General features: G+C 43.4%; 3 protein-coding genes across 3 annotated transcripts in view; 2 read left to right on the plus strand and 1 right to left on the minus strand.

Moving 5' to 3' along the window:
* ppp4r1l (protein phosphatase 4, regulatory subunit 1-like) overlaps nt 1-8,962 on the plus strand; it is a 20,312-nt gene extending 11,350 nt beyond the window's left edge. Inside the window, 13 exon segments of the mRNA XM_061786484.1 lie at nt 118-276; nt 409-533; nt 1,844-2,325; nt 2,766-3,067; nt 3,152-3,226; nt 3,320-3,505; nt 5,414-5,467; nt 5,469-5,576; nt 6,250-6,350; nt 6,446-6,566; nt 6,708-6,842; nt 6,929-7,070; nt 7,641-8,962. Of these exon segments, the coding sequence (XP_061642468.1) occupies nt 118-276; nt 409-533; nt 1,844-2,325; nt 2,766-3,067; nt 3,152-3,226; nt 3,320-3,505; nt 5,414-5,467; nt 5,469-5,576; nt 6,250-6,350; nt 6,446-6,566; nt 6,708-6,842; nt 6,929-7,070; nt 7,641-7,789 (2,139 nt within the window). The 3' untranslated portion in view covers nt 7,790-8,962.
* Nucleotides 8,963-9,833: 871 nt separating this feature from the next.
* Nucleotides 9,834-11,605, minus strand: LOC133484223 (pre-miRNA 5'-monophosphate methyltransferase). The gene is made up of 2 exons (XM_061786485.1): nt 11,363-11,605; nt 9,834-10,780 (listed from the first exon to the last, which is right to left on the minus strand). Exons 1-2 carry the CDS (start codon nt 11,567-11,569, stop codon nt 10,247-10,249), a joined length of 741 nt encoding a protein of 246 aa, XP_061642469.1. The 5' UTR covers nt 11,570-11,605; the 3' UTR covers nt 9,834-10,246.
* A 349-nt stretch (nt 11,606-11,954) lies between these two features.
* On the plus strand, nt 11,955-13,800 carry LOC133483577 (cytochrome c oxidase assembly protein COX14 homolog). The gene is made up of 2 exons (XM_061784986.1): nt 11,955-12,088; nt 12,890-13,800. Exons 1-2 carry the CDS (start codon nt 12,014-12,016, stop codon nt 13,073-13,075), a joined length of 261 nt encoding a protein of 86 aa, XP_061640970.1. The 5' UTR covers nt 11,955-12,013; the 3' UTR covers nt 13,076-13,800.
* The last annotated feature ends 68 nt before the right edge of the window (nt 13,801-13,868 follow it).

Below are 13,868 nucleotides of genomic sequence, written 5' to 3' on the forward strand. Positions count from 1 at the left end.
AGCACCTACTTGGCTGTTTCATTTCACACTTGATGGGGCACCAGAGACCCAACTATTTGTATACAAGCATCTTTAAAAAACGTTTCTGTTTGGCACTCTCCACTGCTTTTAACATAGATTCCCAAGTTCTTCGACCTGTGCTCAGACAGCCTGTGGGGCATCAGGAAAGCCTGCGCTGAGTGCTTCATGATGGTCTCCAATTCGACCTCACCTGAAGTGCGACGTGCAAAGTTGTCGCCGCTCTTCATCAGCCTCATCAGCGACCAGTCCCGCTGGGTAGGGCACACACGCATTCACCGCTTTGCACCGCTTAATTGCAGCAATTTCACCCATTTTAGGTTATTAAAAAATATGTGCCATCAAGCAAAATAGCTGACAAAAGTGTTGTTAAAATGTATTTTTATATAGGTGCGGCAGGCTGCTTTTCAGTCTCTGGGCCGTTTCATCTCCACCTTCGCCAACCCGACCAGCGCAGGCTTCCACTTCAGAGAGGACAACGGGCTACTTGATGTTTCCAGGTGCACGTCAGACAGGTAAAGAGGGGAACAAGAAACAAATCGGCATGTGTGTTCTTACTGCTCTGACAGTGTGTGTGTGGTGTACTCCAGACGACCAACACCACATACGAACGATATTTCCACTGTACTCAGACAGACGTGTGAGATGCAGCATTGTGCCACAAAGGAGTCCAGCGACTGGAAAATAAAAAGATGAAGAACGTTTTAGAAGAAGCAGCTAGGGTTACTGTTAGCTTATCCGGTAACTACATTGTGATTGCAAGCTCACCAACATTTTTATTGTGAATCACTTGTGAGACATGTTGAACAAGCACTCAACAAAACCAGTTGTTCCTCTGTTTGTGTCCCAACATTGCCGCGAGTTATAGGTCGCTTCCTGATTGGCTATCGTTCCTTTTTACATGACACTGTGGTTGTAAATATTAAACAGGTTTAACATTTACAGTTTTTAAGCCAGACTATTTTGCGAGTGGATCAGTGAGGGGGAAAAAAATGCTTTTTAACACACTCTAAACTTTAGGATAATCGCTCAGAATAATCTTTCCAAGACATCCCTTGAATAAGGCCTTTGTGACTTTGATAGCAGCCAGGGAGTGAAAATGCACAAATTTGGCCCGATTGTGGGTAATTTGGGTACCCGCTTAATCAGAATCAGAGTCAGAATCATCTTTATTTTGCCAAGTATGTCCAAAAAACACACAAGGAATTTGTCTCCGGTAGTTGGAGCCGCTCTAGTACGACAACAGACAGTCAATTGACAGAGAACACTTTTGAGACAAAGACATTGAGAAAAACAGTCACTGAGCAATAAAGGATTGCTAGTTATCTGGTAATGCCGGTACAATTATAATTAAAAAAAAAAAAAATACAATTGTGCAAAAAGATAGAGTCCTCTAGCACTTAGAGCAGTTTGAATGACTAATATAGAAATAGTCCAGTCCAATGACCATTTGTGCAAAGGGCACTGAGACTTCAAGGAGTGTATGCAGTTTAAAGGGACGAGTAGCGCGATAATGTGGGAAAATGTTGATTGTGCAAATGTTGCAGATGCTACTCTGGCATGAGTGGCTAGTATTGGTTAACAACAGATATACAAATAAGACAGTATGGTGCACTTATGTCGACTGAAAAGCAAAAATGAGTCAATAAAACATTTCACAAATTCGCAAATTGTGGAAAATAGATGTGTTGGTAACTGATCCTTGATTGCATTCTACGCTTCAGAACACTAACAACCAGATAAATTGGATAACTTACCCTGAATTTCCTGCATTAGCCAGTTTGATTTTGGGAAGCTTTTAGCATCCGTGTGTTTGATATTCTAGCGACTGCTCCTTGAACTCCCTCAACTGCGCCGACATCAGCATCCGCCGCACGGAACGAACAATCGCTCATACGCCTCCCAACCAAGATGGCCGTGCCACGCCGTCGCCGGAGCACGTCCCGGCGGCCGAGGAGATGAACTACGACGACAACAACCACAGCTTCGCTCACGGAGAGGCGCTCGACAGCTTGCTGCGCGTCGGCAACAACGCCAGGAACGCCAAAGAGACGACGCAGGCAGACGAGAACTTTAACTCCTTCCACTTCTGGAGACCTCCTCTACCGGACATCAGTGGCGAACTGGAGCTGCTCAGCTGTCAAATGGGGGACATGATTGACAAGAAGAGGAAAGAGGCGCAGAAAGAAGCGGAAGATTTCGGAAGCGCTCCAGATTCCAAGGCCAGCCCTGGTAAGCCTACCAGCGACCAGATCCAGATGGTCTTAGACTGTTTGCAGCCGCACATGGACGACCCGGATGTCCAAGGTGAGTGGACACACTACATTTAGCGCAGTGTTAACCAAGGCACATATTTGACATCAGAAAAATGTCACAGTATATAGTAAGTATATATACTGATAGGACGATCTTGTCTCAATTTACATACAAATGTATTTGGTCTGTGTGAAATTATTTTTTTTAGTTAACACAGAGCTATTAATCTGTTCTATGAATGGCAACAGGTGAATACACAGATTAATTGTTCTCTCCCCCATCTCGTGGAAAATTATTTAGTTCTGCCTGGCACTATGCGTCGTTGGCATAGCTAAATAAACAACGGTACTTTATAATTAGTAAATACATAATTTTCAACCCAAGTTGGTGAGATTGATTGACTTCCCGTGGCACTCCTGATTAATTTGGGAGAGCTGGTTTAGCGCATGTTTGTGCGGCCATGCCGACTGAGCCGCGTCGTTCTCCCCCAGCTCAAGTTCAGGTCTTGTCAGCGGCTCTGAAGGCCGCTCAGCTCGACAGCCCGTCCGACGACGGTCCCACGGAAAGCCAGCCGATGGAGCCACCTGCTGACAGCGACCCCGACATCCCGCCTGTTGAGAGCAAATCAGTGGAGGTTCAGGCCGAGGCCGCAGAGGGTCTCGCTAAAGAGGAGCAAACGACAAAAAGCCTTTTTGCCCCCGAGACGTGCCCGGTCCAGGAGCAAGGAGATGAGGAGACACAAACGGAACCCCTGGAAGATCGGGAAGAGTCGCCACCTGACTCTCCAGTTCTGGTGCGAGGTCTTTTTAGATGAGCTTCTAAATTTAATGACATAGTGTTATTCCTGTAGCTTTTACATCATAGTGTTGTTCCTCAGGTGTCTAAGCTAATTGAAAGTGTGGAGGAAGAGGGAAAAGATGACTCAATGTGTGAAGACAAGCCTAAAGTCCAGGTCAGTGCTTCCGCCTAATGTAATTTCACAGTGGTCGGGAATTGCTGCTTTATCTGAGCCGCTAATTAGCAAACTCATCTTCTTGGCCTGCAGAATGTTATCCCGCAGCAGCTGTTGGATCAGTACCTCTCCATGACGGACCCGGCGCGTGCTCAGACGGTGGACACGGAGATAGCCAAGCACTGTGCCTTCAGCCTGCCCGGCGTGGCGCTCACTCTGGGCCGACAGAACTGGCACTGCCTCAAGGACACCTACGAAACGTTGGCCGCTGATGTCCAGGTAGGCGCAGAAACGAAAAGGTTGAGATCATCAAACCGCTTTTATATTGAAATCTCTAACGCCAAGTCCAGCAGATGAAAACACTGACTGCCAAAATTTATTTTCTTCTGGTACAAAATGGTCATGCACTAGACTTTGCCAACGTCTTCTTTCTATGACAGCAAACTAAATGTGTAGCCCATTTATTTCCCAAGCTAAATGGTGAAATTGGCAGCCCATTTGAGTAGCATTGTAAATGGGCGGCGTGTTAAGGCGGCAAGCTGAATGATCAATTGGCAGCAAGCTCTAGTGTAAATGTGCATCCAGCTCCGACAGCAAACTAAAAAGGTAAACGGGGAGCTCCTTGAGGTGGCAATCGAAACGTTGAAATGGACAGCCCGTTTCGGCAGCAAGTTAAATGATAATTAAGCGAATGGTAAAGGGGCAGTCTGTTTAAAGGTCAGAGGACAAAGATTTTTCAATGTTTCTTGATAACTCTAGAACCCCTTTCCAACCCACAGCTGCCATTTCAAAGTGATTATATGGCAGATATACCGCAGTTAAATCGATAAATATGATGCAGAAATGCGCCTTCTGCTTTTTGCATCCCGCGCCTTCCGGTCTTCGTCTTCGCCGTGACGTCACATGAGCCAAACATCCTGTTCATTCGGCGTTGTGTGCTATTGTTCCATGCTGTTGCTCCTGTCCTTGTATATTTGTAGTCGTATGATTTAACGATGTCACGATGGTTTATTGTGTGGCATTTGGTTGTACAAATGGTTCAGGCAGCGGCAAGAGTTTTTTTTTTTTTTTTTTTTTTTTTTGCCTTCCAAGTAAAAAAGAAATACGTGACCAGTGGATAATGTAAGTCACTCGACAGGGGAAGAAACGTGCTCAGCAATGGGGGTCTAGCAAGCATTCCAAACTGTGTGCCGATCACTTCGAACCGGCGTGTTTTGACAAAGCATTGGATACACAAGTGTAGTTAGGCAGAGGCTCAAACCAGCTGCGGTGCCAACAATTTTTCCTACGGCCATCGGGACCTCCACCGCCAGCAAGAGACCTAAATATCGCAGCAGCAAAGCGGCGAGCATTTCCTTGTATATACCGACGACTCTATTATGGTTACTATGCACTGGGGAGTGAGGAAAAAAAAGACCCGCACAGTACTTTTCAGTACTGTCGTGTGTACTTTTGCCTATATGACAAGCCAACAGACACACGGCAAAGACTTTGTGTGCGCCGTGTTGTAAAGCAACGCGAGCGAGGGGCACATAATATATAGGATACTGCATCCTATGTAAAAGTTTGTGCCGTGTCACTGCAACATATTTGAATATATTACAAAAATATTGGCACCCCTGGGGTGGCATTATTTCAAGCCACGAGTGTATAAAAAGACGCGTACCGTCACATGGAGCCAGTGGCCACTCTCTTTTTCTGTTGTACAGTTGCTGCTCGTCGTCGTCACTGTCTGATCGGCTCAAACGTGTACGCTTTGACGATGCCAAGTTCAGTCGGGTGCCCCTGTACATCGAAGTCCTCCTCCTCCACATATTCCATTGCGTATAGTGTTTAGCGCGCTGTGTTTGTCAATTGCAACGTCACTTCCGGTAGCCATCGCGGTGGCTAGAGTTTCGGGTATGTTCGGGGAGGACTCAGTATGTTAAATGAGCGTCACTTTTACAACGCTTTTCTTCCTCCTCGAAGTCACATCATCCACTGCATTTGTATGTTAGAAATGAGTTCATTGCTTCAACAGTATGATTACAATACAAACGTAGACTTGAGTTTTTTGTTTTGTTTTACAGGATGTTGGTCTTTTGAGGGATTTTATTGGCGTCAAATGTTTTAGTTTCAGTCTTCTGCCTTTATAGGGGATGTTTTACTCTTGCTCATCGGCTTGTGCATCTCGCTCCTCTCTCGCAGTGGAAAGTGCGCCGCACGCTGGCGTTCTCCATCCACGAACTGGCGGTCATCCTAGGGGGACCAGCTGACTGCGGCAGATCTGGTTCCCATCTTCAACGGCTTCCTCAAAGACCTGGAGGAGGTCCGCATCGGCGTCCTCAAGCACCTCTACGACTTCCTCAAGGTACGAATGTAGCTTCTATTTGTCCCATTATAAATGCAATAAAGGACAAGTTGTTTTATTCTCCCCCACAAACATTATTCTAGATTATTATTTTTTAAAAAGATATACCCTTTTCTTGTTTTGCACACGCAACTCCGTTCGAGATATGGTAAAACCGACGATGGAAATGTTTCCATCCTCGACAGGGGTCGGCAACCTTTTTGGCTAAGAGAGCCGTGAAACGAGCATATTTTATTCTCAGTGAGAGCCCTCAGAGCTTTTAACACTGAATACAATGAATAATGTAAAAGTGTATAGTACATTTATAATCAAAATCAAACATTTTGGCAACTATATCTCAATGTATTCGTTTTAATAACATTGTGCTGAAGCTAATTAGTAATCAATAAAGTATTTCTTCCCATTAGTGTGACGGATGCTTAGTTTAGCGGATGGTTTTGTAGTCTGGTTGATGCGTTTGAGGTCACGCTTCAAGCAGGCGGTTGGTTGGTCTTGATGTTTTTTTGAAATGTGCATGCTTTGTCATTGTTTTTATTTTGCCTTGCCTTGCAAATTGTCTCTGTTCAGTGTTGGGTATAATAGCGCCACCTGCTGCAGTGGCCCGCACTTGACAGCCTAGGAATGCGTTCCCGTGCGAACACGCGCGCTGATGTTCTTCATCTTGCGTTTGCAGTTGCTCCATGCGGACAAGAGGAGGGAATACTTGTACCAGCTGGAGGACTTCATGGGGCCCGAAAACGGGCGCAACTGGAGGTTCCGATACGAGCTGGCAGAGTGAGTGCGACTCACATTTTCAGTCCCTTCTGTGATGGTTTTGGGAGAATTAACCCCCTTCCTTCTTTCCCTGCTTGCTGCGGCTCCCCCTCTAGGCAGCTGATCCTGATCATCGAGTTGTACAGCCACTACGACGTGTACGACTACCTCAGGCAGATCGCGCTCACGCTCTGCTCCGACAAGGTCTCTGAAGTCAGGTGGATCTCCTACAAGCTGGTACGTCACTTATTAGGGATGTCCCGAGCCAACTTTTACCCTGCCGATCCGATACCAATATTGGAGCCTTGAGTTTTGGCCGACAACGATATCAGTCCGATCCGATTTCAGCAATAATCATACGTAACTCCATTTTGTCAGGTTGTGGAGATCCTCCACAAGTTGTACTCAAGTGGTGCCGATGATTTAGGCGTGAACTTCATCAACGAGCTCACCGTCAGGTTCTGCCATTGTCCCAAGTGGGTGGGGCGGCAAGCCTTCGCCTTCATCTGCCAGGTGAGTGGAAGAGCGTCAAAGCTGGCTGTGGTTTAGTCCTTCCGGACACACCTCATCGCCCGCTTGTGTTTTGTTGCGTGGTCCAGGCGGTGGTGGAGGAGGACTGCATGCCCATGGAGCAGTTCAGCCAGCACCTCCTGCCCAGCCTGCTCAGCCTCTCGTCAGACCCGGTGGCCAACGTGCGAGTGCTGGTTGCTAAGGCCCTGCGACAAAGCATCATGGAGAAAGGTACGACACTAAATGGGAACGCCATATCCAATGGGAACATTTTCTTTGTATTGTATTATTTTTTGATAATCAGCAGCCTACTTTCTAAATCACGTAGGCAGATTTAACCACTAAATCAATCAAATGTTTAAAATTGCTCAAATATTTTCATGATTAAAATACAAATTTAGTCATTTCTTTTTTCATGGAGGATGATTTAGGAGGTTGCATATGATTGTGCCATTTTGATTCTGGGGGGGCGGTGTAGTATATCACTGTATGAAATGAAATCAAGTCACTCATGTAATATAAAATGTAACAGCAACATATTTCAAACACCAGCCACTTGGCTAGCTAACGTAGCAGTCTGTAGTCTTCCAAGTCATTGCCCGGAGGTCTTGTAGGCTGAAATGTGGCCATTTTTAGGCAGACGCAGACAACGTAGCTGTTCTCTTTTTGTTGTCTGTAGGTAAACATCAGTTGAATATGATGCGTTGTGCCTCTTCTGCCATGTCCTCCTTTTCGGAGCTCGGTGTTAATGCTAAGCTAACTAGCTGTCAGTCACCCTCTTCTTCGTCGTCGTGTGTTCAGCCTACTTCAAGGAGGCGGGCTGCGCCTCCTCGGACGAGCTGGAGGAAACCGTCATGGCGCTGCAGTCGGACAAGGACCGGGACGTGCGCTTCTTCGCCAGGTTTGACCCCAGCAAAGGCCAGACCGTGGACACTGCGCCCCTCATCTAGCCTCCGGACCACCCACCCACTCTCTCTTTACCAGCACACCCGATCCGGACCCCCACAACTCACCCAACCTCACCTCACGACTGCTAACAGAAAAGCACGAACCCACGTCGTTCGTTCTGTGGTGGACACGCCACACTAAAGCAGTTTTCAGGAAATGAGCAGGACTCAATTTTTTTTTGTTTTTTTCTCTGCACACTAACAAGCTTGACTCTCCAAAGCTAACTGAGCTTCGTTAGCTCAGTTGACTTTTTTTTTTTTTTTTTTGTGTACTTTTTGGCTTCTTTTTGAGCATCTTAAAGGAGCAGCTGGCGTCTGCCTTGACTTTTGACGCTCGCACTAACTCAGGGGGACTCGAGCTACTCGCCGCCATTTCGGACCCAAACACCTCCTCATCTTCCTCCTCATCAGTTTACCAAAACAACATAAAAATGTGACACCGACGACGACAAAATACCTCCTGGACGTGGTTGGCCTCCATTTGGTGAGCTAAAATAAAAATAAAAAAAATCTCATAAGGGCTGGAGCACATTGTACCCCACAAACTCCCCTTCTTTGTGTGTATAGTCTCTCCGGTGAACTGTCAGTGGATCTGATTGAGCGCTTGTGCAGTAAGTAGCATACAAGACTGGAAGGTATAAACGCATCATGACCCCCCCCCCCCCCCCCCCTCCCCACTCCCTTCCCCTCCCATGGCGGAATGATCAACTTTTGAGGCTTCCACCTCCATTTTGTGTACAGTTTTAAAACCTGTGGATAACGTATGACGTGATGGAACCAAGGCCAGTGTAGTGAGGGTTTGATATTGCGGTGCACTTGTTGGTCCTTGTCACTTGTAAATGTTTTTTTCTTTTTTTAAATGATTACATACATACATTGACTTGAGAGCTGATTGTGTGCGTGTGTGTCGCAGTTATGGCGGCATCGACTCATCTCGTCTGTCTACGTTTTGTGTCCATCTCATTTTTTTTTTTTTTTTAAGTAGTAGAACAGTTAATATATACTGTACATTTTATTGGAAATTATTTTTCTTCTCAATTATGCACCGTTGTTCAAAGATTTTATATCCTAACTTTACAAGATTTACAGACCTTTGTAATATTCAATGGTTTCTTTTAAAAAGACATTTTATGTAATGTTATTTTTAGTACTCTGTAATTAAAATGATGAAATTTACGCTTTGGGTCTTTTTCGTCCTTGTTTTCATGAAACCTGATGACAAAAGATTTTTTTTTTTTTTTAAATGACAAAAAGGGATTAGTACATCTTTTAATAAGACAATGCAATAAAAGCCACTGGTGAATATAAAAAATTAGGGATTAGGGGTTTTTCATTGACCTTAAAAAAAAGGGAAAATGCAGTTTACTAGCATGTTAAGACCAAATGTTTTTGTTTTTTTTACCTTAACCTACAGCTAGTTGTACATCACTAAAATGCCATTTTCATAATGAAAAAAAAATGCTTTAGTATTTTTCATTGGGAAAATGAATGAATGTATTCAAAAGTATTTAAGGAAATTTTAAATTTTCATTTCAACTCTGTCAGCATTGTTTTCATTTTTAAATCAAGCAAATATATTTTCTGACCTTTTATTGCCTACAGACCGTTGAAAATGATGGGAAAATGTTAAAAATGTTTACTTTAGGAGTTTTAATTGGAAAACAATGTAAACAAATCACTTTGTATTTATTAAGAAAAAAAAAGGGAAAATCTTCCATATGCTTGTTAATTCAAAATTAAAAGATTTACACTTATTGTAATTTGAACTACTGATTTCCCATAAGAAAAAAATCAAAGAGGGCAAATATAAATGCATGTATTTTAGTGTTTGTTTTCCTGGTCACTTTCCTGTGGAACAATTAAAAAAAACACTATCTAAATTTACAAGAGACCCACCCAATTTATGATTTTTTTTTTTTTAGCTACAAGCTGTTGCTCAGGGTATTTTTATTTTTTTTTCTTTCCCCGTCTTGATTTGCAAGCAAAAGTGTGGCTGCAAACTTAACAAGCAGCAGTTTTGAGGCTAGTGTACAATTATTTTTAAAAAGATGCTTCAGACATTTTATTGCTCCACCCAGTTCAGGTTTTTGGTCAAACTAAACATAAAACAAAGGCAATTTACACATTCTGTATTTAACCAAACCAGATAACATAGCCTTACAGAAGTATGCTTGCGTGTTGCTAACACACAATGAAAAATGCCATAGACAGGCTATCTAAACTTGTATCGATTTAGTGGTAGTTAAGCAATTGATATTTGAATAAACGGTGCAGCAACACACAGAGACAGACAATGTAAGAAGACTCACCGGCCCATAACTAATATTACTGCAGCTTACAAAGTTAATAGTTATGACAATTGTCGTTGTGTATTTCTTTGTCTGTATTATATTAAGACAAATGTGGCACTTTCGTTTATTTCAATAAGGAAAGATGATTTGAGACTCGAACGTTTGCTCGTCACTTCCGCTTAAAAAGCAGCAACTTCCTTCCCCAGGCGGTGCTGCCGAAGCTGTGGACCATGTCCATGTTGCAGTGTCTCTCCAGGTGCTTCCTGGCGTGCGCGCTCATGTCGCCGCGCACTCGAAGCCCTTTGAAGTGGTCAAAATCCGAGCGGCCCAGCTTCCTGAGCCTGCGGGCCGCCGAGCGGTAACACTTCCACGGCTGCGCCTCCAGCAGCAGGTGCCGGCTGAGCTCGGCCAGGCGGGAGAGCAACCGGAGCAGGCCGGCGTCACCGTGGTTCAGGTGGACCCACATGGTGACGGCCAGGCACAGGGTCAGGTGGAATTGCGAGCTCCCGTGTAGGGCGAGGTGCTGCCGGAGCGGCGCGCAGTCGCCGGTGATGTCCAGCGGGGCGAACGTGACGCTGCCCGCGAGGGGGTTGCTGTCCCGGGCTCGCCGGATGAGGCCCTCGTCCAGGTCCAAACCCAGGAGGTGAACCTTGCTTCCGTCTGGCGTCTCCACCAGATGCTTGTAGAGGGCAACACTGAGTTCCTGACATTCAGGGAAAAAACAAAAACAAGCATTTTACCAGCAGGCCTTGTTCGATTTAAATACTCGTCAAAAAAAAAATTACTTCTCCAAACGTGTTTGTTCTCGGGTAGTTATTATCGCTATAATCAACGTCCAAGAGTCCATTTCACAAGGTAAAATGTTATTTTACATTTTTTTTTAAAACACACTTTATTTACGTACTTCTGATTATCAGCAGTTTGAATTTGCATATTGGCTAAATATTGAGTTACACTTGTAAACAAATGAACATTTAAATTTACATTTAATAAATACATATTCAAGATTTACACATTTAACATTGACATATATACTATTTAACATTTATTTTTAATATTTTGATGTAACGATTTAAGTCGACAAATGCAATAAATGGAAATGTATATAAAATGTAAATGTAAAGAAAAGTGACTAAAAAAAAAAAACTCTCACTCAAAACTGTTTGAGGCGTGCTGTGACAATGTTGCTTCTATTGTCAGCGTGAGCCGCTTTAAAACCCGCATCCCATAATATGCTATTATTATTATTATTATTATTATTATTAAATATAAAGGTTGCACAAACCCCCGTGTTACAGCCGACGTCCAGCAGCAGTGTCGTCTGACGGCTGTCGTTGTAGCCTAAATCCCGAAGGAGCGTGCTGGGAATCAGACCCAATCGGTTCTCCGGTGGGTTGAAAGTGTAATAATTGATAAAGTTTCCATAAGGAGCCGCGCCGGGGTCGTTTGTTGCGTCCTCATCCGCTTCAGCGTCGTTCTCACTTGTTGCCATTTTTTTTTTTTTAAATGTCTTTGTGCAACGCTGAAATGCTCCCGGGTCAATACAAACAAAATGAGAGCCTCTCGTCTTCCGTACCCAACGAAGAATGGAAAACAATGGAATGGAAAACACTAGGTAAATATACATATTAATTAATCTGATCATGTGTATTCAATGACTTCGTCGGATGACAATTTATTGACCTATCATCTTTCACGTGATATTTACAAAAAATATATGGAATTTGTAAATGCGTACGAGGGCGTGAAAAAAAGCACTCTTATTTTTGTGAGAAATATTAAAATATTAATATCTAATCTGTCAATAGCTGTGACATGAGGGTTTCTACAGTACATCGTAAATTACGTTAGATGGCGCTGTCTGATTTGTCTAGAGAGCAAATAAAGCGTAGAAGAAAAGGGCTACCTCCTCGGCTTCCGTAACTCACGAATTCGTATGTTAAAATTCGTTAACCGCACTGACATTGAGCGCTGCAAACGCACCATTTCCGTAATTTTGAAGAAAAGGCAGGTAAGGAAATCTAGGGCAAGTAAATTCAAGCGATGTCTGACTATTCGGTGTCTTGTTTGACATCTTACATTAGTTGGAAATTGAGCAGAGGAACGTGACGCTTGTACACTGACACATTGGTTAGCTCGCATTGACGTCGGGAAGTCAAATAGTGAGCTAATAAATGACAAATGTTATGAGGATTTCATTTAGTCAAGATCCGTGGCACCGATGTTCATATAAAGCAATCGAGTGCAAAACGGTATTGTCGGGTTTGTTTGGAAAAAATCAATAAAAAAATCCAGTGATTTAAACATTTATTAGTCTTATTGAACACAGAACTGCTTGAGCAGTTGAAATGAAACGTGAAACAACAAATTTACAATATATATATATGTACGTATATATATATATATTTTTTTTATTATTATTTTTGAGCCAATCCTGTTATTGACGCAAAAACTCACCTTTTTGCTGTTTTGGGCTCAGGCGAATTATAGTATTGCTTCAGCGCCTGGTTAAGTGAGTTGAGGACTTTGATTTAGACAAAAAGCAATCCTTTGCAAACATTCCATTGGCATCAATCAGCACTCACAAACCCTTTTGGGGGTGTCAATTACCTTGCAGATTTTTGCCATTCACTGCAGGGTTTGATTGCCCATGAATAGCAGGGGGCTCACAGTAATATTTGAGGTGTCTTGATAAAATTCTACAGTACGCTGCAAGTTTTGAAGCTAATTTTTGGGTTCATTTTGGTGGAAGTTTCTGACCTGAAAATCGCATGATTTCCCCCCCCCCCCCACCCCCCCTTTTAAAAACAAGGCCATCACCATGGTTACCGGAAAGCGTTTGGCCGACATGGGGTACCGGGCCTTCTCGGCCTCCATGATGTTGCTGACCCTCTACGGGGGCTACCTGTGCACCATGCGAGGGTACCGCTACATGCAGAGGCAAAAGGAGCTCAAAGTGGCCGCCGAAAACCAGGATCCGGAGATGATGAAAGACTGAAACGGACTGCACCGACTCGGAAACACCTCTTTGCCCCACCCCCAGTAGGACATTTGTGATTTAATGATGTTGATCACATTAGTTCTCGTGTGAGAAGACTTTTGGTCTTTACAGCAGTGATTCGCAACATCTGTGCTGTGAGAAACTATTCGCTTTTACTTAATTGGTCTGAAAATTCATCATTTACTATAAATAATGTATCTTTGTTTATCTAGATATGCCAGCGACATATAATGACGGGCACGAGAATGAAATGTACTTCCACTCGATGGCAATTGTCCACCTGGTGTCATTCATACAAAAGAATACCGTGACAAGCTTTGTGTTCAACTAAACAGCCCCACGTTTCACGCCGAGTACATTTGGGAGTAAACCGAGATGAGATTATCATTATTTCAGTATATATGATACAGAGCCCCGAACATGACTTATTTATTTATCTGTATTGTGGCTACAAAATACTAATTTGTAGTCACCAAATACTTTGGTTGTGTTGTGCCACATTATCTGAGACAAAAGAGTTGCCCAAGACCAGAGGTCACCGTGACTTTTCTGACTCAAGACCAAGATCATAAAAATCAATTATAAAACGCGTTCTCTCTTAGCATTAATATTTATCTCAGCAAGACCAAATTAGATTTGCTGGTCTTACTTACTGTTAACATCAGCTTCCTGTGTTTGTTTTCTTTTGAGATGCCAAATAAAGTTTGACATTGTTTCCGCCATTTCAGTGAGTTGAATACTGCATAATTTGCATACCACAGTTTTCTTTCGCATCTTGTTCTACAATTCA

This window comes from Phyllopteryx taeniolatus, chromosome 9 (genome assembly GCF_024500385.1).
Source record: "Phyllopteryx taeniolatus isolate TA_2022b chromosome 9, UOR_Ptae_1.2, whole genome shotgun sequence".
Taxonomy (NCBI): Eukaryota; Metazoa; Chordata; class Actinopteri; order Syngnathiformes; family Syngnathidae; genus Phyllopteryx; species Phyllopteryx taeniolatus.